The following is a 24,506-nucleotide window of genomic DNA, read 5'->3' as shown; positions in this document are numbered from 1 at the left end:
CCGGGAACCGGGAAGCCGTTGGGCTTCTCTTCTGTCCCCCGGCCCCGTCTTGTGTTTCTCTCACTGTGTCGGCTGCAGTGTCCTCCTGGGGCTGGCTGCTGCTGTAAGGCTCTGGGTTGTAAGTCCAGCCACCCCAGGCCGCCTCCGAGTGACCTCAGGGCTCTGACGACGCCCTGTCTGGGTCTTTGAGAGCAAATCCTCGATTTGCTTGGCTGCCAGGAATCTGAAGCCCCCCAACCGAGACTAGGAGTCTGGAGTCGGGGTGTGGAAAAGCGGCTGCCTATGTGCCCCTCTGCTTTCCGCCTGGGGACCAGCCACTGCCTTCATGGCTCTGTAGATGGAGGATGATACGGAAGTCAAAGGCAGAGAGTGGTCCACGTCGTCCTCCACTTTAGAGATGGGCTGAAATGCCCCCTTGGCTGTGACCCTGTGGCCCCCTGCCCACCGCATTTCCATTCTCCCGGCCTCTGACCATCCACCTGGTCTTTCTCCCCAGGTGAGCCTGGCCAGCCTGGACTCGGAGAGCCCGCTGACCATGGGCCTGAACCTCTCACGCCTGGGCCGGGCCGAGCACATCCTGGAGCTGCGGCCGGCGCTGGAGAGCCTGGGGGGCCGGGTGCGCTACGTCCTTGCCCGTGGCCACGAGCGAGGTTTCTTCCGCGTGCGTCACCTCCACCGCCTCAGCATCCTGCAGCTGGGGCGTCGGAGGCCGGGGCCTGGAACCTACCAGCTGGAGGTGGTGAGCGTGGCAGAGCCCCGGGGCCCCAGGCCAGAGAGGCGGCCGGGGCCTGGCAGCCAGGCCTTGCGGCTGAAGGTGCGGCTGCAGCTGCTGTAGTGGGAGGGGTCCTGCCTGGCCCCAGGCCCCTCCCGCAGCCCCCTCTCCAGACTCACCGCCCGGGCACCGTTCAACCCATGCCTCTTTCCACGGGGTTTTGGGGAAACTCCCATGTCACTCTCTGCTCGCCACACACCGTGAGAGACCCCGGTGAAAAGTCCTGGCCTCCGTGGGCCCCAGAGCCCCCTTGCCATCCTCCTCTCCAGAGATGAGCGATTCTGGAGCTGGGAGCGATCCATCTCCCAGCAATGGCTGACCAGGTGGGACCCCGAAACTCAGGAAGAGCAAAATGCTACGCTACAACCTCAAGCGTGCCCAGCCTCGGCCCGGGGGACCCCCACACTCCGTCTTTCCTGGGGACAGCTGGAAGCTGTAATGCGCACCCTCCATCTCCAACAACCGGGGTCAAGGGGGCCCCCGTGTTTCACTGTACTGGTCAATCTCAGGCGTAAACTTCTGCACTGCACCCAGGCTAGCCCCCGGGTCAGCACAACGGAAACAGGCAGCTGGGGTGGGCATGGGGCTCGTCCTTCTGAGCAGAAGCTGGTGACACGCAGCCACGTTCATGCCCCCAGGGGGCTGGGCTAGGGTTGCGAGGGTGCTTTTATATCCTAAGCAGAGACAACAATAAAGTTATTTTGGGTTAAGTCTGGCCCCTTGGCACGTTCTCGAAGTAAGCAGATGCTGCCCTTGGCAGGACCAGGCCAGGCTCACTCGTGGGGGAGGCCGAGGCCCTGGGAGGGAGGAAGCTTTGAGAAGGATGAAATTCAGCCAGGGCTCCGGGGAAAAAGCGTGTAGGGTGGGTGAGGACCACCCTCCACCTGGGGATGGGGGACACAGTCTCGGGGTGCAAGTAGGTTCTGCCAACTTCAGACCAGTGTGTTTGGCACAAAGTCGGGGTAACCACCAGGAGCCCTCGTGGGTTCACCAGTCCTGGTGATAATGGCTCACACTTCCTGGCCGCGTGCGACGGACCAGCCACCGTTCTCAGTGTTTTACAATTGTTGACCCACTTGGTCATCCCTACAGCCCCAGGGAATAGACGCTGTGTTTCTCATCCCCATTGTACAGATTGGAAAACTGAGGCTCAGGGAGGCTAAGTGATTGGCCAAGGTGATTACAGGTGGCAGGTAGCAGAGCCGGGTTCAGTGTCAGGCAGCTGTGCCAGCATCCCTGCTGTCACCCCCCACGGCCTCCTGCTCCGCCCTGAGTTGGGCTGGATCTACGGGATGCGGTGGCTGAGCTTGACAGCTGGGATGCTCATCGTGTTAACACGTCGCCAGCGTGTGCACGTCACAGGGTAGCGGATTGAGTCCCCACAAACGTGTATGAGGCAGGCAGTTATGGCTCCATTTTACAGGGGGCGGGGGGTGCCGAGGCTTGGAGAGTTCGTGGAATCTGCCCAGGGCCCCCACAGCGTAGAAGACCCACGGTCCCTGAGTCTGCACCTGGCCTCTGGCCCTAGACTGCCTCTTGTCCTCTAGGGATGGTGCATTTGGTTTTCATCCGGAATGTTCTCTGTCCTGGTGGAAACTGAGGCTGCCTGAGAACAGTACTCCACTCATGGGTGGCTGGAATCTGGGTGTGGCCCTGCCTCGTGCAGAGTAGTCACTAGTCTCTGGCCCTGGGGCTCTGTCCTCAGCTCGCTTCTCTCTCTTTTTTTTTTTTTTCAGGGTATACGTTTTTTTTGGTGAGGAAGATTGGCCCTGAGCTAACACCTGTTGCCAATCGTCCTCTTTTTTTCTCCCCAAAGCCCCAGCACATAGTTGCATATCCTAGTTGTAGGTCCTTCTAGCGCTTCTGTGTGGGACGCCACCACAGCATGGCTTGATGAGCGGTGCGTAGGTCCACGCCCAGGATCCGAACTGGCAAACTGGGCTGCCAAAGCAGAGTGCGCAAACTTAACCCCTGGGCCATGGGGCCGGCCTCCTCAGCCTGCTTCTGTTTCCCCTGACTTATGAGGAGCCTCTGAGCTGACATCAGAGCTCTCCCAGAGGGCTTTCCCGGTCCATTAGCCCAGGAATCTGGACGGAGCCAGCACAGGACCCTGTTTTCTAGGCCAGGACAGAGGGGCCGAGAGTGAGCGCTTTGCTCCAGGTCACCAACTGGACTCACACCCAGGCCGGCAGCCAGCACACCCGGCGCCCGGCCCCCCGGGCACATAGCCGTCTGTCGTGAGGGCTGAGGACACAGATCCTGGGCTGGGGCAGGGGGGAGGGCGGCCACGTGGGATGCAACCCAGGCTGGGGCAGCAACTTGCACCCCAAAATGAAAGGTGACAGAGACGGGGATGACGCCCCACCAAGGGTTTATTGAAACGTTATGGAAAAGCACAATGTCCTGGGAGAGGGGGCGTCCTTGGACAGACTGGAGGTTTGCAAGGACCCAGAGGGACAAGAGCAGGCGGGGCCTGGGGTGAGTGGCAGGAGGCTGCGGGTGGACAACGTATCCCGACGGTTCTGTACCAGGCCCGTTGCCCAGGGCTCGCTCTGGTTCCCGGAGTCCCCTCCTTCCAGCTGCCTGGGGAGCTGGGGTTGGCAGGGGTGACAGGGACGGAAACAGCAGCGGCTCAGGCATGGGGATTAGGGTTTGACCTGAAGGGCAGAGAAGCTGGGGCAGCCAGGGCCGCAGGGCAATGGGCGTGGCAGAGGAAGATGCAGTCCAGCTTGGGCCGGCTGGTCCTGGAGAGGTGTGGTTCACTGTCCTGCAGGTGGGACTGGAGAGGCCGGCAGGTGACGGGGACTGGAGTGGAGCCGGGGGCCCTGTGGCTTTTGGTTTCATTTCAGCACTCGCCGAAGGCCCCTGGGCTGGGGCGCGGTACTGACCAGCCCCCGAGGACCCTCCCGTGTGAATCTGCAGGGCTGACCAGAGAGCCAGCCCTCCTTGGTCCTGGAGGTGAGTCCCCTGACTCAGCTTGGGCTGATGATAAGCCCTCATCCCTCAGCTGCGGTGACAGGTGGAGGAATGGTCACACAATCAGAGTCCTCACCTGGTTTAGCTGTTCTCGGAAAGGAGGTGTTCTTCTTGCTGCTTCTGGTGGGACCCCTAAACATGAACAGTGGTAGCCTGGAGGGTCCAGAGTTCAACTTCTTCACCCCAGAGTGAGAGCCTGTCCAAGAGATAGAAGGAGAAATAGATAGGAGCTCTGCCAAGTCCCTTTGAGCACCTGGATCTGGCCGAGCCTGAAGCCGTTGGCTGGTTATTTGAGCCAAGGCATTTGCCATTTGTTTGAATTTTCCATCTCCAGCAATTACAAGTGTCTTGACTGAAAGAGTTGCTCATTCATTCAGTCTCTCAACTCACCAGCAACTAGCTCTCTTTGGGGTAGGGGCAGCTGTTGTCATGCTAGGCTGCGATTCCATCCTCGAGAAGCTCAGGGGCCCACAGCAGGGAGGGGAGGCCCTTCAATGCTGGGCTGGGGTCTCACCCACCTTGGAAGGTTCTCTGGGCACCTGCGTGGGGCTTTGAGGGGGCCTTGTTCCGGGCATCCAGGATCTTCATCCCCTTCTGCACCCACCTGGCCCGTGGGTCCCCACACACCATCCTCTGCTTCTGACGGAAGAAGAATCTGGCGGGTGGGGGAGGAGTACCCAGTAAGGGGTGCTGGGGAGCCAAGGTGTGTGTGAGCTCCTCCCCCGGTCCCCACCGTTCCACTCACATCACGGCAGGCAGGTTGCAGCTCCCCGTCACCTCCTGGCGCAGGTAACCCTGGGCGTGCCGGAGCATGGCCAGCCTGGCGTGGCGGTGATAGGCCAGGCAGCAGTCCTCAAAGACACCTGCAACCACATGCCACCCACAGGCTCACATCTGCACGTGCACGTGCACGGCTGCGTGTGTGCTCTGCAGGGATGGCCACAGACGTGGGTACCTGTGCCTACAACACGACCCTCCCGGGCTCAGTGGAGGCCGAGGGACAGCCCAGGCGATCAGGAAGCCGTTCGGCTCACCTTTGGCCCTTGATATGGTGACAGCTGGCAGAAGGTGAGCCGCAGGCCCTGGCCAGGAAGGGCCCGGAAACACCAAATGAGCGGGGGACCAAGGCCACGTCTACTCCTGCTCTGGGGTAGAGGCCCAGGGGGGCACCCAACCTAGCCCCTCCTCCTAAAATGAGCGAGGGGCCTGCTCCTGATGTCCCGGCTCCTGCTCCAGGCTAGCCCTTCCCCACCGAGGGCTATCTCAAGTAGCTCTTCCTCTCTGTGCCCATCAGAGGGACCACTCTGAGTTACCCGGCTAGAACCTGGGAGGTCCCTGTTCGTTTACCCGTTGGTCGAACAAAGGCATTTAGAGTTCCCACTAGGCGCCGGATGTCTAGACAAACACAGAAGGGAACGCCACTGGCCCCCCGGCGTTGTCATGGGGATCTCTCTGCCTCAGGGGGAGACCAGGAAGTTGATCTACCCCGGGGAGGGGGAAACACGGGGACCCGCAGTAGGCGGCTGCCTGGAGGAGGAGGTGCCGGTGCCCCAGTGGGTCTGGGAGGCTGAGCAGGTGGAGTGAGCAGAGGACGATTGATGCAGGAGTTGGTGCAGAGGCCTTTGAGGTCCTCTGGGATCAGGTCCTCTGCCGACCCCTCTCCAGGGGCCACGTCTGAGCCGTGACAGAGCACAGCGGAGGGATGAGGGGGAGGGCTCAAGGGCCCCCTGCATCCCCCAACCTTGGCCCCCCCGCAAGGGGTAGTGGAGTCAGACAACCCTGGGCCGCAGTGCCAGGCACACAGTTGCCAGGGCTGGGGGCCACTCTGCCCCCAGGATCAAAGGGCCCGGGCTGGGCCTGGCTCCTGGAATGGGCCTCTGATAACGGGACAATGGGAACGAAGCCCAGCCCCTTCCCGGGCAAAGGCTAAGGTCTACTGGGGGCAGGGTTAGGGCCTCTTAGACCCAGCGAGGGGCAGGTGGGGCCCGAGGGTGGGGCCGTGCCCTGCTTGGCCTGCTGCCAGGGCTCAGCTGCCTCCCCCGAGCCCATAGGGATGTAGGACACAGCGGCAGGGCTCCTGGAGGACACTGCGTACCCAGAACCGTCCTGTAGTCACCCAAATCCTCGAGGGCCTAATCTGGGGAGAAGGGGGAACGGGATTCCGCATTAATAACAGTCATGGTTATCATTGTTGTTGCCGGCACTGGGCCGAGAGTTTTGCGGGCATCGGCTCATCAGATCCTCACGTCCCATCTCTGCAGTGGGAATTCCGAGTCCCACTTTCAGAGGAGGAACCTGAGGCTCAGAAAGGCTGAGTAGCAACTCTGAGCCACACTGCAGAAGCACCCCCCCCCACCCCCGTGGGTCCCGGGGCTCTGAACTCGCAGCCCGCCCCTGCAGGTTACTGCAGCTCGACCCTGGCTCCCGCTGGGAGCCACCCTCCGCTCCCCACAGCCCCTGGGCCGGCTGGAGTGCCTGAGGGAGGCGTTGAGTGACGGGCTGTGAAGAAGCCACCAAGGGGCTCTGGAAGGAGGCGCTGGGGACCCTGAACCCCAAAGGAGCTGTACAAATGCCAGGAGCTTCTGCACGCCTGGGGCGAGGGCTGTCCGTCAGAGAACTCCGTGGTGGAGATGGGGTCAGCGGAGGCTTCTGGAGGAGGGGAGGGGCAAATCGGTGGGGTGGGGGAGTAGGCCGGTGCAGAAGGTTGGATGGGGAGAGGGGAGCTCCAGGGGGGCCGGGCAGGTCTGGCCCAAATCAGTACCTTGAGCGTGGACAGCGGGGGCCCAGGCGCCCACGGAGCAGGCCACCAGGCAGGCCAAGAGCCACGGGTTCATAGCGCCGGCTGGTCCTCCTTGGGCACCTTGAGCGATAATGGGGGAGGTGGGAGGGTGATGAGGACCCCAGTGGACAGCAGCGGGCACTGGGAACACCCCTCGGCCCTCTGCAAGGGAGGCAGGTGGCACAGGAGGGAGACAATTCGCGCTGGAGAGACCTGCTGCTGGTCTCAGCCGGGGGGCAGGGTGAAAACTCACCAGAACCTACGGGGTCCAGGGAGCCGGTCCTGCTGGGGTGTCCCCAAGGTGTCTGGCTTCCAGTCCGGCAGGCTCTCCCTTTATAGAGGGAGCCCCACCCTGCCGCCACCTGCCCTCCTCCTCTCTCACCTCCTCTCCCACTCCGCCTCTGCCTCCGTGCCCCTCCCCTCTGCTCCCCTGTTTCTCTTTCTAGCTCCTCTCTCCAGCGTCGGGGTGCCCTGGAGGGGGTCCTGGGTGACTGGACACAAGAGGACCCAAGTCAAAGAGCCAGGCAGGCAACAGTGACTCCCTCAGCTAACTATTTGCACGAGGGACAGACAAGGGTTGGCTCTCTTGGTGATGAGAGGCAGATGGGCACAGATGGACAGACCCAGCCCCGACCTTGACCAGGCCACCTGCAGCCTGGCTGCCCCGTGACGCCCTCCCTTCCTGCATCCCATCCCAGGCGTCTCAGCCCGCACCCCGGCTTTCTCTCTGAAGGGCCTTTTCTCCTCTCTCTCCCGGCCTGTCTCCTCTCACATCTGGGTGGACACTGGCTGCCCGTGGACAGGACTCAGGCCACCTAGAGCCAGGGGAAGACGTTCACCTCTGCTCCCCATCCCCAAGCCACCTGCTCCCCAGAGCCCTAACTTCGCCCCATTTCTCTCTCCTTGCACGCAGGTGACTTACCGTTTCACAGAAAATGTCCAGGTTTCGAGAACAGGCAAATCCATAGAAACAGAAAGCAAAATTCGTGGTTGCCACGGGCTGGGAGGAGGGGAGACAGGGAGGTGACAGAGAAAGGGTTTTTGTTTTGTTCTGAAATTAGCGGTGATGGTCGCGCGGCTCGGTCTGCGAATATCGTAAACACCGCGGGACGGTAGACTTTCAAGGGGGTGGGCAATGCACGTATGTGAATTTTCCCGAACATTATCTTGAGACTAATCTCAACGAAACCGCTGTTAACAACCACGACAACAAAGAAATGCTCTGGTTGTGGAAGAGAAGCCGGGAGCCCCAGGTAAGCGCGCGGGCAGGAAGCGAAGCAAAACCCGTCCAGAAGGCGTTTCTTCTTTCCTGGGTCAGCGTGGCCCAGGGGGAACAGGGGTGTCGGGGGGTAGCGGTGGGGGTGACACAGGGGGAAGGGGTCTCTGCAGCGAGCTCACAGCTGATGGCTTTAACTTTTTATTGCTCGCATCCGATTGCTTTAAGTTTTTGTTGCCCGTATAGACCACCGCACTCCTTTCTCATTTCCTGCTCCGTTAGGAGCCCACTCGCTGAGCTAGGTCGGGAGGCGGGGTGGGCGGGGCTTATATCGGGGGCGGGGCTTAAAGACAGGCCCGTGGCTCCGGGAGGCGGGGATTTATGGGTGCGGCTTAGGCCGGGGGCGGGGCTTGATGAATGGCACTTAGTGCCGGGACTGGACTGGCTGGGGCGTCAAGCTCCGGGGGCGGGGCTTGATGAAAGACATGCGTGCAGGGGGCGGGGCTTGGAGCGGGGCGGAGCTTACGAGCCCAGCCCCACCCCGCCCGAGCGGCCAAGATGCAGCGGTCCTGCAACCCCCGATGGACGAGGCTGAGCCGGGACGCGGCTCGGCGTGGCTGCGGGCGTGGGGACGCGGCGAGGCAGGCCGGGGCCAGCCTCCCCGCTCCGGCCCACTGTCCCCGCCTGCCCCGCGGGCGGGCAGCGGCCAAGGCGTTGCCTAGACTTGGCGGAGGTCCCCCGCGAGTGAGCCCACCTCCCCGCCCCTCACTGTTCGTCCCACCGGCAGCCTTAACGGGGAGGAGGGCGTCTGGGGACAGGACGCGGGGCGGACAGGGATTTGCGCGCTCTTGGACCCGGCTCAGGCCCCGGGTGTCCGGGCGGCGTCTGGGATGCTCAGGGACGGATGCTCAGGCCTTGAATGAAAACCCGGAGTTGCTGAGTGCGAGGGCCAGATCTTCAAGGTCAGGGCCGAACTGGGGGAGAGGAGAGGCCTCTTCCGTTACTACAGCTGCTGGAGACGTTAGGGCTGAACTGTGCCAGCAGCGGACCCTGATCTTCCGCATGGATGAAATGGGTGCAGCTGGGGGACAGAAGCTTCCCCCTGCCTCCTGGTCACCAGCTCTGAAGATGGGGGCCTTTGGGGGCGGTCTCCAGCCTGCAGCTGAGCCAAATTCAGGGACTGACCACACCCTGGGGCCTGCAGGGTTGGAAGGGCAGGCGGAGGCCTTCCTCCCATGAGCATGGCTCAGCTCTGGGCAGCACCCCAAAAGAAGGTGCCTGTAGTGGGTACACACAGGGGCCCTACTGCAGAATGAAGCCGGCAGTGGGCTCTCTGAGGGGAAATGCCAACTCCTCCTCTGGAGGCTGAGGCCCGGCTCACTCTCCTTTCTCTGCTGGAGGGCCCTCCCAGGCGCTCAACTTGGCCCATTTTGCAGAGGAAGAGACCGAGGGTCAGGGAGGCCAAGTCATTTACCTTTGTTTTTTTTTTTTTTTGCCAGGAAAATCTGACTTGTATTTCTTAAATACTGTGAAGGAAAAGGGGACAGTCCCCTAATGGGGGAGGTCCATTGAGCAGAGGCGTAGGGGTCATCAGGAAAGAAGCACCACCTGCTGAAGTGGAGGGGTCCTCCCGCAGTTACTTTTGCATATCAGTTCCCCACCCCCACCCCTGATAATGCCTACAGCTTTTTAACTTCTGGTGTCTCCAGGTCCCGGCTCAGGTGGCCTCTGAGAGAAGAGCAACCCCACACACACATTGTTGTGCATCTCATGGGGAGCAGACCAGACCCCATGCGTCCTGGCTGCCAGGCCTGGATGCCTGTTGTGCCCAGCCGCCTTTTGCTCTGGTCCAGACGCACAGCGGTTGCCAGGCAACTGGAGGAAGGAGGGGAAAGGGTTTTTTCCAGGATGCCTGGCAAGCCTCTGGCCCAGCTTTCAGGGACCTGGTTTATAGACTGTCTCTGTGTGACTCCTTTCTCTGTGTCCCCGATGTGGTTGGCCCTGCTGCCTCCTAGAAGGCCAGTTTGACGGGCTTTCCTCCCCAGGCTGACCAGCTGCCTCTGTGTTCCAGGGGGCAGCCATAGCAATGGCCTGGGCAGGGCACTTGGGCTACTGGCACTGGTCATGACCTTGACCTCAGTCTTTGGGCTTCTCCTGCTCTGACAGGACACGTGGGGGCCGGGCCAGCTGGGGCAGGGGAGGCATGGGGAGGGAGGGTGGTGGGCTGGGAGGAGAGGATCCCAGAGGATCCTGAGTCTCTCTTCAAGCACCGTTCACCCCTTCCACACAAGCTTTCTGGACCCTCTTCCATACCAGCCACATGCTGGGCCCTGGGGCGATGGCAGTGAGCAAGCAGAGGTGTCCCAGCCACGAAAGATGACAGTGATGTGCCTGATTCTCACTGAACACTTGTTGGGGGCCATTTGTTATCTCAGTCATTCAGCAAACACTTAGCACCGACTGTATACCAGGTATCGTGCCTACTGTATGCCAGGCACAGGGCTGGGTGCCAGGGCAAGTAGTGAAGGAGATAGATAGTCCCAGGGCAGAGCAGACAAAACAAGCAGAAGATAATGAAGCAAGATACTTGGAGATTAGGATCAATGCCACAAATCCTGGCGTGGTAGGGATAACCCTATAAATATTCATCCACATTTACAGGGGGAAAAAAATTCAACTGGGGCCCAGAGAGGTTAAATTGCCTGACCAAGTAAGCAGGGGCGCAGGATTCCAAGCCCAGGTCTGACCCCATCATCCCACAGATACTGATCAGCTGCTGTATGAATGAATGAATGAATGAACGAATGAATGATTTTTAAATTTTAATAGTGTATTTTATTGAACCCTATCTATCCAAAATATTACCATTTCAACATGTAATCAAATGAAAATGATTGATGAGGTATTTTTCTTTTTTGCACATGTCTTCAAAACATGGTTTATTGTGGGGCCGGCCCGGTGGTGCAGCAGTTAAGTGTGCACATTCCGCTTCGGTCACCCTGGGTTCGCCGGTTCGGATCCTGGGTGCGGACATGGCACTGCTTGGCAAGCCATGCTGTGGTAGGTGTCCCACGTATAAAGTAGAGGAAGATGGGCACAGATGTTAGCTCAGGGCCAGTCTTCCTCAGCAAAAAGAGGAGGATTGGCGGCAGATATCAGCTCAGGGCTAATCTTCCTCAGAAAAAAAAAAAAAAAAAAAACATGGTTTATCGTACTTGAAATGTACTTGCAGCCCACCTCAAGTGCCGAAGAGCCACACGTGGCTAGTGGCCACCTTACTGAACAGTGAAGTTCTAGCCACAGATAATTGTCAACTCATAATTTTATATTGTTTCTTTTTTATACTTTTATTTTTAAGCCTCTTTTTTAAGAGTGTTTTGCCAGTAAAATTTAGGGGAAGGTACAGAGATTTCCCATATTCCCCCTGCCTGCACACAGGCACAGCTTTCCCCATTATCAACCTCCCCTACCAGAGTGGGACCTTTGTTATCAATGATGAACCTACGTAGACATGTCATCATCACCCAGAGCCCATAGCTGACCTTAGGGGTCACTCCTGGTGTTGTACATTCTATGTGTTTGGACAAATGTATAGTGACATGGATGCATCTTTCTGGTATCATATAGAGTATTTCATGGCCCTAAAAGTCCTCTGTGCTCCACGCCTGTCTTTTTTGTGCTGACATTTTGATAACTGGGGTCTCGCTGAGCCCGGAGGGACTGCCCCTCCAGACCTGGTGGATGCCCAGAAAAAGTTAAGGACTCGCCTGCCAGCATACTTTTCACATGCAAACCAACCAATCCAGAGCCCACAGCCCACTCCCTCCTCTCTGGGGCTCTCACACTCAGGGCCACTATCCCCCTGCCCTCGTCACTCCAGGGCCAGGTGCCAGACAACCAGGGACAGCCCCTACACGCCAGAGCCTTCTGGAATTATTCAGACTAGCCCATCCGAAGCCTGCTTATGCTGCCTCACTCATTCCTTCCAGTGGAAACCACAATTGGCCCCCTCCCTCTGCCTCCTGGCCCACCCTGGTGCTCTGTGCCCTTTCCTCTTGGGATCTGTGAGTAACAAATTATCTCTTCAATGGCCACCGTCTCCTGACCTGTTGGCCTCACCGTGGCTGAATAATAATAAAACCTACATTTTAAAACTGATGCCAAGTGATGTGCAGAGAGCTGGAGACGGAGGGCAGCTAACAGATGCACCACTCCCTGTGTGGGGCTCACAGCTATCAGGGGGATGCTCACGGGATGCTGCAAGACTGCATGGTCAGTGTTTTAGAGGAACGTCCACACCCAGCCTGTGGACGTGCAGAGGGCACCCCACCAGGTCTCCAGAGGGAACAACCAATGAACGGAGACCTGAGGACAAGCAGGTGTCAGTCAGAGGCCAGACAAAGCAGGACACCAGAGGGACCTGCCAAGTGCAGAACAGCTGGCGTGGGAGATGGGGGGACAGATAGTGGAAGATGAGGTGGGAGGGGACAGGCTATTCAGGGCCTCACATGCTGAGCCAAGGAGGGTGACCTTCATCGTGAGGGCACTGGGGAGCCAGTGAGGGATTTAGCCAGGGAGGGTGGTGGTCAGGTCCGTGTCTGAGCTCTGCCAAGGTCATGTGGAAGATGCACCGGAGAGGCATCAGCTCAGACAAAAGACTCAACAGTCAACAGCCTGTCTTCTCCTGGGGGCTGTGGGGAAGCCCCTTTCCGATCCCTGTCATGCCGTACACAAGCGAGAAATAACTCAGGAAATATTTACCGAGGTCTGCTGTGTACCAGGTTGCGTAGTTACAGCAGTGACAAGACAGACTAGTCCCCACTGTCATGGAGATGTTTCATTTTACTAACAAAGGGGTCACAATAGCAGGTGATGAATGCTGAGATGATACAGAACAGGGACTGAGAGGGAAAAAAACAAGTAGCTAAAGTCACAAATGAAAGTGGGAACATAACTCCTGACTTTACAGAAATAAGTAGAAAGGGTTATAAGAGAATACGATGAAGAATTGCATGCCAACAAATTAGATAAACTAGATGCAACTGGCAAATTGCTAGAAAGGAAGTACCAACATGGACTCAAGAAGAAATAGAAAATCCGAAAAGGCCACTGACAAGTAAGGAGATTGAATCAGTAATCAAAAACCTCTCAACAGAGAAAAGTCCCAGACCAGATGGCTTCACTGGTGAATTCTACCAAGCCTTTAAAGAGCAGTCAACACCAATCCTTCTCAAACTCTTCCCAAGAAATTCTCCCTTCTCCCCAAAAGGAAGGGACATGTCCTAGCTCATCCATTCTATGAGGTCAGCATTACCCTGACACTACAGCCAGACAAAGACATCACAGGAAAACTACAGACCAATAATCCTTATGAACATAGATGCAAAATCCTCAACAAAATACTGGCAAAACAAATCCAGGGTCATAGTAAAAGGACCAAGTAGATTTATCCCAGGAATGCAAGGGTGGTTCAACACAGGCAAATCAATCAACTTAATACACCACATTAATAAAATGAAGGAAAAACTACATGATCATCTCAATTGATGTAGAAAAAGCATTTGACAAAATCCAACACCCTCTTACGATAAAAACACTCAACAAACTAGGAATAGAGAAAACTTCCTCAACCTTAAAAGGGTATTTATGAAAAACCTACAGCTAACATCATACTCAGTGATGAAAGACTGAAAGCTTTCTCCCTAATATTAGGAACAAGAAACAGATGTCTGGGGCCAGCCCCATGGCTGAGTGGTTAAGTTCATGTGCTCTGCTTTGATGGCCCACGGTTTCACATGTTCGGATCCCGGGCGCAGACATGGCACCGCTCATCAGGCCATGCTGAGGTGGCGTCCCACATAGCACAACCAGAAGGACCTACAACTAGAATCTACAACTGTGTACTGGGGGGCTTTGGGGAGAAGAAGAAGAAGAAGAAAAACAAGACTGGCAACAGATGTTAGTTCAAGTGCCCACCTTTAAAAAAAAAGAAAAAGAAAAAGATGTTTACTTTTGCCACTTCCATTCAACATTGTACTGAGAGTTCTAGTTGGAGCAGTTAGGCAAGAAATAGAAATAAAGGGCAGACACACTGGAAAGGAAGAGTAAAACTATCTCTATTTGCAAATGACATCTCCATATATATGAAATAAATCCCAAAGAATCCACACACAAAATTATTAGAGCTAAGGAAGTCAGCAGAGTTGCAGGATACAAGATCAACACACGAAAATCAGTTTCATTTCTATACAATAGCAATGAGCAATCTGAAAAGGAAATTTAAAAAGCAATTCCATTTACAATAGCATCAAGACGAATAAAACACTTAGGAATAAATGTAACTGAGGACGTGTGAGACCCAGAGATTGAAAACCACAAGACATCGTGGAAAGAAATGAAAGGAAACTTAAATAAACAAAAGACATCCCACGTTCATGGATTGGAAGCTTTAATATTGTTAAGATGGCAACACTTTCTAAATTAATTGACAGATTCAATGCAATCCCTATCAGAATACCAATAACGTTCTTTGCAGAAATGGCAAAGCAGATCTTAAAATTCATAGGGAATTGCAGGGGATGCTGCAATCAAATGGCAACCCAGGGCCACCAGTGTTGGGAGTGAGACAAGCCCCCCCTCCTCCTGCATGGCCACAGGCACCTGCCTGACCAGCCAGGCAGGACTCTGTCAAAACCTGCAGCTCTCTGTGACCACCACAGTTGGACTTAACCCCCTCAGAGCAAGCCCAGCCCGTCACTGCCCCTCACTCAGCCCTGATGTCCTGTTGCCTCCACATCACCAGATTCCTTGTCGTAGGGTTAGCGGGGTCAAATCCAGGGGCGGGGTACAACTCATTAAGAAATTCTATGCAGAATTCATCACTCCCCACCCCCCTCCCCAAAGAGAAAACAAATCAAAATGGAGCTGTGTGGTTGAACCAGTGGTTGGGACCCTCAGAGCACTCTCACCCCATCCCCCTCCACCCCAGACTTGTGGGAACCCTTGGGTCTCTGAAAAGAGTTTGAAAACCACTGGCTTAAGGGGAAAAGTAGGGTCCTTAAAGTAGCGCAAAGAACTGGTCAAATTTTCTATTTCTTCTTGAATTGGTTTTGTTAGTTTGAATTTGTTCATTTCATCTAGATTGTCTCATTCGTTGCGTACGACTGTGTACAATCGTTCATGGTCTTCTCTTATAATCCTTTATATTTCTGTAAAGTCTGTAGTTACGTCCCCACTCTTATTTCTGAATTTAGATCTTTGTTTTTTCTCTCTTTTTTTGTTAGTCTAGGTAAAGGTTTGTCAATTTTGTTATCTTTTCAAAGAGCCAACTGTTGGTTTTGTTGGTTCTGCTGTTTTTCTATGCTCTATTCCACTTATGTCCATTATAATCTTTATTTCCTTCCTTCTACTGGCTTTGGGTTTAGCTTCCTCTTCTTTTTCTGGTTCCTGTAGGTATACAGTTAGGTTATCAATTTAAAATCTTTTTTCTTTTTTAATGCAGCCACTTAAACAGCTAGAAATTTCTCTCTGAGCACTGCTTTTGCTGCGTCCCATAGGTTTTGGTATGTCGTATTTTCATTTTCACTCATCTCAAAGTATTTTTTAATTTCCCTTGTGATTTCTTCTTTGATCCATTGGTATTTAAGAGTATGTTGTTTAGATTCCACATATCTGAGAATTTTCCAGTTTTCCTTCTGTCGCTGGTTTCTAGCTTCATTCCCTTGTGGTCAGAGAAGATACTTTGTATGATTTTGATCTTTTAAAATGTATAGAGACTTGTTTTCTGGCCTAACATATGGTCTATACTGGAGAATGTGTTATATGCATTTGAGAAGAATGTGTACTCTGCTGGTTTTGGGTGGAGTGTTCTGTATATATCTATTAGGTCTAGTTATAACCATTATTGAAATTGGAGTATTCAAGTCTTCAACTATTATTGTAGAAATGTCTATTTCTCCCCTTAATTCTGCCAATGTTTGATTCATATATTTTGAGGCTCTATAGTTTGGTACATATAGGTTTGTAATTGTGAAATCCTCTTGAAAGATTGGCCCTTTTATCAGTATGTAATATCCTTCTTTGTTTCTTGTGATGATTTTTTACTTAAAATCTATTTTGTCTGATATTAGTATAGCTACTCCAGCTCTCTTTTGGTTACTATTTGCATGAAATACCTTTCCCCGCTCTCTCTCTTTTTTTTTTTTTTTTAAAGATTAGCACCTGAGCTAACATCAGCTGCCAATTTTCTTTTTTTCTCTTCTTCTTCTTCTCCCTAAAGCCCCCCAGTACATAGTTGTGTATTCTAGTTGTGAGTGCCTCTGGTTGTGCTGTGTGGGACGCTGCCTCAGCATGGCCTGATGAGCGATGCTAGGATCCTATTCGAACCAGTGAATCTCTGGGCCACCGAAGTGGAGCACGCAAACTTAACCACTCAGTCATGGGGCCGGCCACCCACTCTTTCATTTTCAACCTATTTGTGTCTTTGGATCTAAAGTGAGTCTCTTGTAGACAGCATGAAGTTGGATCACATTTTTTATCCATTCTGCCTTTTCTTTGGAGAGTCCATTATATTATACAATTACTAATGAGGAAGGACTTCTGTCATTTTACTATTTGTTTTAAAGGTATGTCTTACACCTATTTTGTTCCTCAATTCGTTCATTACTACTTTCTTTTCTGTTTGATTTTTTTGTAATGTACCATTTGGTTCCCTTCTTGTTTCCTTTTTTGTATATTTTTATTTGTCTTCTTACTGGTCAACTAAGGATGACAATTAATATCTTCCACTTGTAACAATCTAGTTTGGATTAATACCAACTGAGTTTCAACAGTACACAAAACTCTGCTCATATACAGCTCCACTCTCTCCCTTTATATTGTTATTGTCACAAGTTACATCTTTATACACTATATTCCCATTAATATAGCTTTATAATTCTTCTTTTATGCATTTATCTTTTAGATAATGTAGGAAAAAGAAGAGTTACAAACCAAAAATAAAATAACACAGGCTTTTATTATTACTTCTATAGTTAACTTTACCAGTGTTCTTTATTTCTTCATATGGTTTGGAGTTACTACCCAGTATCCTTGATTCCAGCCTGAAAGACTCCTTTTAGCATTTTTGTAAGGCATGTCTACTAGCCACAATCTCTCTTAACTTTTGTTTCTTGGGGAGCATCTTAATTTCTCCTTCATTTTTGAAGGCTAGTTTTACCAGATACAGAATTCTTGGTTGATGGTTTTTCTCTGTCAGCGCTTTAAATGTCTTCCACTGTTTGCTGGCTTCCTTGATGTCTGATGAGAAGCTGGCTGTTAATCTTATTGGAAATCCCACATATGTGATGAGTCACTTCTCTCTTCAAGATTTCCTTTGTCCTTATCTTGCAACAAACTGATTATAACGTCTTGGTGTGGATCTCTCTGAGTTATCCTGCTTGGAGTTAGTTGAGCTTCCTGGATGTAGAGATTCATGACTTATTAAATTTGGGATGTTTTCAGCCGTTATTTCTTCAGTCAGCCTTTCTCTTTCTCTTTTCTCCCTCCGAGACTCCCGTTATATGCGTGTTTATACACTTCATGATGTCCCAAAGGAGTCTCAGATTCTGTTCATTCTTTCTTCTTTTGGCTCCTCAAACTGGGTGATTTCAGTTGACCTATTTTCAAGCTCATGTTTCTTTCTTCTGCCCAAATTTTCTGTTGAAACTCTTTAGTGAATTTTTTCATGTTATTGTAGTTTCCAGCTCCAGAATTTCTATTTCTATTTTATAATTTCTATCTCTTGTTGATGAGACATTTTCCTGACTTCCTCTAGTTCTTTGGGGTCTCCTTTCACTTTTTGAGTCTACTTAACAAGGCTGATTTAAAGTCTTTGTCTAGTAAGTCTAATGTATGTTCTTCCTTGAGGACAGTTTGTTAATTTCTTATTTTCCTTTGAATGGGCCATACTGTTATGTTTCTTAGCGTGCTTCCTAAATTTTTTTGTTTAAAAATAGGCATTTTGGGGGCTGGCATGGTGGTGCAGCAGTTCAGTTCACACGTTCTGCTTCAGCAGCCAGGAGTTCGCCAATTCAGATCCTGGGTGCAGACCTACGTACTGCTTGGCAAGCCGTGCTGTGGCAGGCGTCCCACACATAAAGTAGAGGAAGATCGGCACAGATGTTGGCCCAGGGCCAGTCTTCCTCAGCAAAAAGAGGAGGATTGGCAGCAGAAGTTAGCTCAGGGCTAATCTTCCTCAAAAAAAAAAAAAAATAGGCATTTTGAACATTAAAATGTCGTAACTCTGGAAATCAGATTTGTCTCCCTCCTCTGGGTTTGTCGTTGTTGCTTGCTGTGAGTTGTTTGCTTAGTTACTTTTCTAAAATATAATATGTACCTTTTGTATGTGTGAGGAAGATTGGCCCTGACCTAACATCTATTGCCAATCTTCCTCTTTTTGCTTGAGGAAGATTGTCACTGAGCTAACGTCTGTGCCAGTCTTCATCTATTTTGCATGTGGGACGCTGCCACAGTGTGGCTTGATGAGCGGTGCTAGGTCCGCACCTGGGCTATGAACCTGCAAACCCTGGGCCACCGAAGCGGAGCATGTGAAATTAATAATTATGCCACCGTGCCTATCCCTCTAAAATATTTTCAAGACTGCATTTCTTGCTGTATATGGTCTCGGAAATGCCTGGTCCTTTAGCTTCTGGTGAGCTAGTTGTTTGACAGAGATTTTGGAAATGAAGAAGGAGGAGAAGGAGAAGAAAAGGAAGGAAGGGAGGAGAAAAGAAGGAGAGAAAGAAAAGAGAAAAATCATTCTCCTGGTCTTCATAAACTGACTCTGTGTTGACTCTTCAGCGCTTAACCAGGCTGTTTACAGCTCTGCCTTAGCCTTCACTTCCTGCTTCTGCTAAACTTAAAGACCAGCTGCAGGTGAACGCTTAGGGTCTCCTCCAGTTGTTTCTGAGCACGCATCCTGCCCTGGGCGTGTGCACAGCTCTCGAGATCCCATTACACGTGGGGGGTTTTCCAAGCCATTGTTCGCCAAAGGAACTCTCTCCAGCCTTTTCTCTCAGGCTTTCAGCTGCACGTCTGTGGTTTGTCCCAATGGTAATCCTTCCCTTCAGGTGGCGGCCCCTTGTCCATTTGCCTTTCAGTGTTCTCAAGGAACACTCTCTGCAGAGCCCTTTTCTGCTCTGAGAGTTACAGGTTAGCTGAAATGAAGGCCAGCGCCTTGCACCATTCCTTCAGCGACCCCAGACAGGTCCAAACAGGCAAACGCAATTCCTCAAGAACGAGGAATTTTTGCTTTGTTTTGGGGAGGAGGTACCAAGTTACTTTATTTGAAGGAATGGTATGAATGAAAGAGCTGAAGTGGATGTTTAGCACAACTTATGGAAAAGTAACGGTAAACACAACATGCAGGCACTGCCTGGAGACCACGGAAGTGACTGTGGCGGTGGGGAAGCCAGCCTGAGGCTCAGTCTCATCGTCTCTGTCCCCCACACTGCACTCGCGGAAAAGATACTCTGCCACGCCGGGTGTGCTGGGGCCATGTCCTGTGCGAGTTGGTTCCATGGTGGCCCCATTCTTTGATGGATTTCATCTGCTCATTCAATGAAGTCACACAAGTGGCTTGGCCATCTTTGTCAGTCGCCTCTTTGTGCATTTCCAGTAGTGACCGATTCATGCTTTTTCCCCAAGGGTAACACACTCTCCGTGGCATCCAGCCGGCTCTCCTGGTCGTCACCATCTGGTTTTTTTGATCCCTAAGGAAAGATTCGGCCACCCCATTGGTTCTGGAGCTTCATCAGTTTCTTAGCACGTTCCCTCTCCTCGTGAGATTGATGAGAGAAATATGTGGCAATGTTCTTCAAAGCCACCTCATTGTGGTCAATGTAGAAAGACATGGACAAGTAAATGCATAAGGCACAGAGTCCCGGGTTGGTCTGGTGGTGGATGGTGGCCTCCAGGTCCTGGTGCCTGTTCCAGTGCACCTGAGAGGGGGACTCAGTCATCATGGCAGGTGGCTTACGAGGTGGGTGTGTGTGCAGTGCTGGAGCCACAATGGGGCCATGGACTGGTCCAGGGATGTTGCAAGCAGGTGCCAGCACCCCACTGGATGGGGACAGCTCAAGTACCACAAAGGTTTATGGAGTGTCTGTTATGTACCAAGCGCTGTTCTAGAAGGCAAGGCTACACAGTAAATGATACAAACAAAACTCCCTGGCCTCAGGCAGCTTACACTCTAGCATTGGCCTTCTCAGCCTTGGCACTATTGACATGTGGAGCCAGACACTTCTGTGCTCTCAAGGGCTGTCCTGGGCATTGTAGGACTTTCAGCAGCATCCCTGACCTTGACCGACGAGATGCGACTAGCATCGCTCCCTAGTTATGACAACCCAAAATGCCCCCAGACACCAACAGGCACAGGAAAAGACGTTCCACATCACTAATCATCAGGGAAACACAAATCAAAACTACAATGAGATAGCGCCTTACACCTGTTAGAACAGCTCTAATCACCAAGACAAAAAACAACAAATGTTGGAGAGGATGTGGAGAAAAGGGAACCCTCATCCACTGCTGTTGGATGCAACCAACTGTTGGATGCAACTACTGTTGGTGCAACCACTATGGAAAACAGTATGGAGATTCCTCAAAATGTAAAAAGTAGAAATATCATATGACCCAGCCATCCCACTACTGGGTATCTGGCCAAAGAGCTTGAAGTCAACAATTCAAAGGGACTTATGCATCCCCATGTTCATTGCAGCATTATTCACAACAGCCCAGATGTGGAAGCCACACAAGTGCCCATCGACTGATGACTAGATAAAGAAGATGTGGTATATATATACAATGGAATACTACACAGCCAGAAAAAAGACAAAACCGTTCCATTCACAACAACATGGAGGGACCTTGAGGGTATGCTGTTAAGTGAAATAAGCCAGACAGAGAAAGACAAACACCACATGATTTCACTCATATGTGGAAGATAAACAAACACACGGACAAAGAGAACAGTTTAGCGCTTACCAGGGGGATGTGGGCTGGGGGGTGGGCACAAGGGAGTGAAAGGGAGTACATACGTGGTGACGGACAAGTAATAATGTCCAACTGAAATCTCGCAATGTTGTAAACTATTATGGACTCAGTAAAAAGAAAATGCCGCCAGACAAAAATCAGTGTCTCCCCTGCCCCCTGCTGAGAACCACTGCCCCAAGGAGGAAGTAGGGATCCAAGTTTCAGATCTGTCTCATGCGCTGTGTTGCTGTGTGTGTGTGTTAAGTACCACCGACCCTGGCTGGCCCCGATCTCTCAGTGGTAATAATGAATAACACAACCACCGCTGTCGTCTGCTTGCTATGTGCTGGGACCTGGACTGATGAATTTATACCCACGGATGCAATGACTGAGGCTCGGGTGGGTCAGTTGTGTGCCCCAGGCGTCAGGGCTGAGATGCTAGGCTGGGTCTGCTTGACTGCAGAGGTCTGGCAGCTCCCAGCCACCGGGCCATGTGATGTCTTGTTAAAGAGGAAGGGATGGGTAAGGCGAGGAGCCCAGAGCCCCACGGGGCCCCAGGCTGCACCCAACGAGCAGCAGCAGGTGGGGCTGGGCGGCTGGGGTGGTGTGGTGCTTGGCCCGGGGCTGCTGGGCATCGCTCCCACAGCCGCCTTTGGAAGCCGGAGCAGACATGGAGGCTGGTTACCAAGGACATGTTTGGGTGCTGTGGGCTGGGGCTGTTGCTGGAGGTAAGTGGCCAGCATGTCTCCTTCGAGCCATCAGGTAGGTGGCAGCTTCCTCCTGGCTGCTGGGGGCAGGCCCCGGGCCGGCCAGCACAGTGGCCACAAGGCCTGGCCCTCCCGGCCATGCCCTCAACCTCATGGGGCTCACACGGTGGGACTTCTGGAGGGCTGAGGTACGCTGACCAGGGTCCAAAGCTGATGGGGGTCCCGGGACAACAGGACCTGCTGGGTCACGTGTGAGCTCCCAGGAGGCCTGTGGGCAGCTCCAGCTTCTGGCCGAGAGATCCGTGCCCCATCCTCCAGTATCATTGGGATGAGGGCACCCATGCGCCCCACAGCTGCTCCCTCTACCTCCCTTGTACCTCGACTTTCTCTTTTCTGCCCTTCTCCAGTGACAGCTCAGTCCCTCAGTGTTTTAAAATGTCAGTTTATGATTAATTCAGCTATGGCGAGGCCAATGGATCAGGAGACCACAGCCATTGAAAGACACTTTGTTACTCACAGATCCCAAGAGGAGGAGGCACATGCACTGGGCAGGGCCACACGGGGAAGCACCAGGGTGGATCAGGGGGCACAGGGAGGGGTGAAGCTGGGCAGGAGCCTTTACTGCGATTTCCGCGGGAAGGAACAGGCGAGGCAGAGTAAGCAGGCTTGGGATGGGCTAGTCTGAACGATCCCAGTGGCTCTGGGGCACAGGGGCTGGCCCTGGTCGTCTGGCCCTGGGGTGATAGGGGCAGGGGAGAGTGGCCCTGAGTGTGAGAGCTGATGACAGAGGGAGTTCGGCTGTGGGCTCCGGATTGGTTGGTTTGCACATGAAGGGTGCGCTCACAGGCGAGTCTCTTGCTGTCACCAGGAATTAGCTGGTCCTGGGGGGGCAGTCCATCCCAGATCAACAAGGCCTCAAGATGTCGAAGCATCAAAGATGCGGAAAATAAACAATGTGATGACTACACTCATGCTGTCTTCTCTCACCACCTCTTGCCCCCTCTTCCCCATTTCCACAGCCATTCCTTTGGCAGCGGATAAACGACAAGGACTGCTCTCAGGTCTCCCCGAACCAAAGAAACCTGCCATCCCAGTGCCCCCTCCCCCTGTCACCTCCCACTCCCCCTGTCACATCCCACTCCCAGACTCCTGCACCAGCTCCCAGTGAAGCCCACCAGCCGCCCCTCGCTCCCTGGCCCCTGGCCACTTCTTCCCTAGGGCTCTTATCTCCCTTCGCTTCAGAAACACAACCCCCTTTGTGTCCTGTCCCCCCCACTTCCTATCACCTCTGAGACAGGAGCCTTTTCTCAAGGTCCTGTCCCTTGTCCCTTCCTCATGGATCCGGCAGAGGCCATACGAACCCTCCCTTGGCATTTCGGCTGCTGATGAAGGGGCTGGAGATGCCTTGTAGACCATGTGTCCATTTGTGAACTTCTGCAACTTGAAACGCATCTTCCCTCTGACACTGGCTATAAAAATCAGAGATGTCTTCTAGAGAAGAAGGAGAGAAAAATTAACCCAGGACGCATTGAAGAACGTGGGCAGCCTTTCAAAATCAGCCTCGTGAAGCGAAGCTTTTTGATCTTTATGCGTAACTTTTTTTCTAATTTGGGGAGAAGCGGTCCTTGTGTTTGCTTCTCCATCTCAGTGTTCTAAGCCTAAGAAAGTTGGGTCCACCCAAAGCGGGACTCCCAAACCTTCCTACACTGAGTCTTCGCCATCAAGTGGGAGATGCACGCAGTGGGAGACACAGCAGCCCCACGGTGCAACGAAGCTCGTGCCAAGAGAGGCCAATGCCAGCCTGACCGCCTGGATCCCTCTGACTCAGGCCTTCAGCATGAACGCCTGTATGAGTTCCCTGTGGCTGCTGTAACAAATCGCCACACCCTCAGTGGCTCAGAGCAATACACGTCTTATCCTCCAGTCAGAGAAGGCACAAGTCCCAAAAGGCAAGGTGTCAGCAGGGCTGGTTCCTTTTGGCGGCTCCCGAGAGGAATCGATTTCCTGGTCTCTTCCAGCTTCCAGTGGCCGCCTGCTTTCCTTGGCTCGTGGCCCCTTCCTCCGTCTTCCGAGCTAGTAGCGTAGCATCGTCCGATGTCTCTCTGACCTCTGCTTCCAACATCCGTCTCCTTCTCTGACTCTGATCCTCCTCCCTCCCCCTTATAAGGCCTCTTGTGATGACACTGGGCCACCAAGACAATCCAGGCTTGTCTCCCATCTCCAGACTCTTAACTTAATCACACCGGCCAAGTCCCTTTTGCCTGGTAAGGTCCCGCATCCCCAGGTTCTGGGGTCAGGACGTGGATATCTTAGGAGAGGGCATTCTTTTGTTCCCACAGCACCCGTGGCGGTCAAGCTCCTAAAACGGGGGCTTCAGGGACACCACTTGGGGGATGTGGTGTGTGGACTCGGTTCTGGAAGACGGCGGCTGGGGAGGGGGAGGGGGCATGGAGAATTCCTGACACAGGGCACAGGGCACATAGAACAGCTGGCTCCCTGAATACCTGACCTGGATGTGACGGCCCTTACCATCGGCACGGGAACCCGGGCAACGGAGCGCCCTTTCCAGGCTCCGTTCTGCAAAGTGGCAGTTCTCACCCAGGCCTATTCGGTTCCTAGGGGACACCTGCCTTGTCTGGAAAGAGACTGGGTTGTCATCGCTTGTCGGGGGGCGACCAGAGATGCTGTCAAATGTCCCACAGTGCACAGTTCTGCCCCCATCATGAGGAATCCTCGGGCCCAAAGGTCAGCAGCGTGGAGAGAGATACCCCCTGCCTGATGGAGGGTTTTGCTCAGTGCCCTTTGGCCTGTCTACCCCTGCCCTGCCTTTCTTGGGAAAAGCTGTTCCTACTTCCTCCTGACCCTTGGCCAGCCCCGAAAGGGAAGCACTAGCGTGGGTGGAACGCTCCTCTCTCTGAAATGCAAAGGCAGGCCTGGTCTGGGCTCAGGAGGAGGACGGAGCTGAGAGGGGAGCGTTTTCTCCCCGTCCCCCGAGCCCGACCCACTCTAGCCTCCAGGTCCCCGCGGCCCTGGGAAGGCACGCAA

At 53.3% G+C, this 24,506-nt stretch overlaps 2 protein-coding genes across 4 annotated transcripts in view; one reads left to right on the top strand and one right to left on the bottom strand.

Annotated features, from left to right (window-relative positions):
• The window catches only part of FBN3 (fibrillin 3), a 63,076-nt gene extending 61,594 nt beyond the window's left edge, over positions 1–1,482 (top strand). Inside the window, exon 65 of the mRNA XM_023644662.2 lies at positions 497–1,482. Within this exon, the coding sequence (XP_023500430.2) occupies positions 497–835 (339 nt within the window). The 3' untranslated portion in view covers positions 836–1,482. The remainder of the gene's footprint in view (positions 1–496) is intronic.
• Positions 1,483–3,126: 1,644 nt separating this feature from the next.
• CCL25 (C-C motif chemokine ligand 25) overlaps positions 3,127–24,506 on the bottom strand; it is a 30,738-nt gene continuing 9,358 nt past the window's right edge. Inside the window, exons 1-7 of one of the 3 annotated variants that reach the window (XM_070272627.1) lie at positions 7,926–8,061; positions 7,450–7,527; positions 6,510–6,608; positions 4,494–4,611; positions 4,267–4,403; positions 3,825–3,944; positions 3,127–3,551 (exon numbers count right to left, since the gene is read on the bottom strand). In XM_070272627.1, the coding sequence (XP_070128728.1) occupies positions 3,532–3,551; positions 3,825–3,944; positions 4,267–4,403; positions 4,494–4,611; positions 6,510–6,582 (468 nt within the window). In that variant the 5' untranslated portion in view covers positions 6,583–6,608; positions 7,450–7,527; positions 7,926–8,061 and the 3' untranslated portion in view covers positions 3,127–3,531. Of the gene's footprint in view, positions 3,552–3,824; positions 3,945–4,266; positions 4,404–4,493; positions 4,612–6,509; positions 6,609–6,780; positions 7,528–7,925; positions 8,062–24,506 lie in introns of those variants that run through there. The other 2 variants (XM_070272626.1, XM_014741140.3) reach the window with 2 other exon arrangements.

This window comes from Equus caballus, chromosome 7 (assembly GCF_041296265.1).
Source record: "Equus caballus isolate H_3958 breed thoroughbred chromosome 7, TB-T2T, whole genome shotgun sequence".
In the NCBI taxonomy this organism is placed as follows: Eukaryota; Metazoa; Chordata; class Mammalia; order Perissodactyla; family Equidae; genus Equus; species Equus caballus.
The sequence above is the reverse complement of the archived record's forward strand: the minus strand, read 5'-3'. Positions and strand labels throughout refer to the sequence as shown.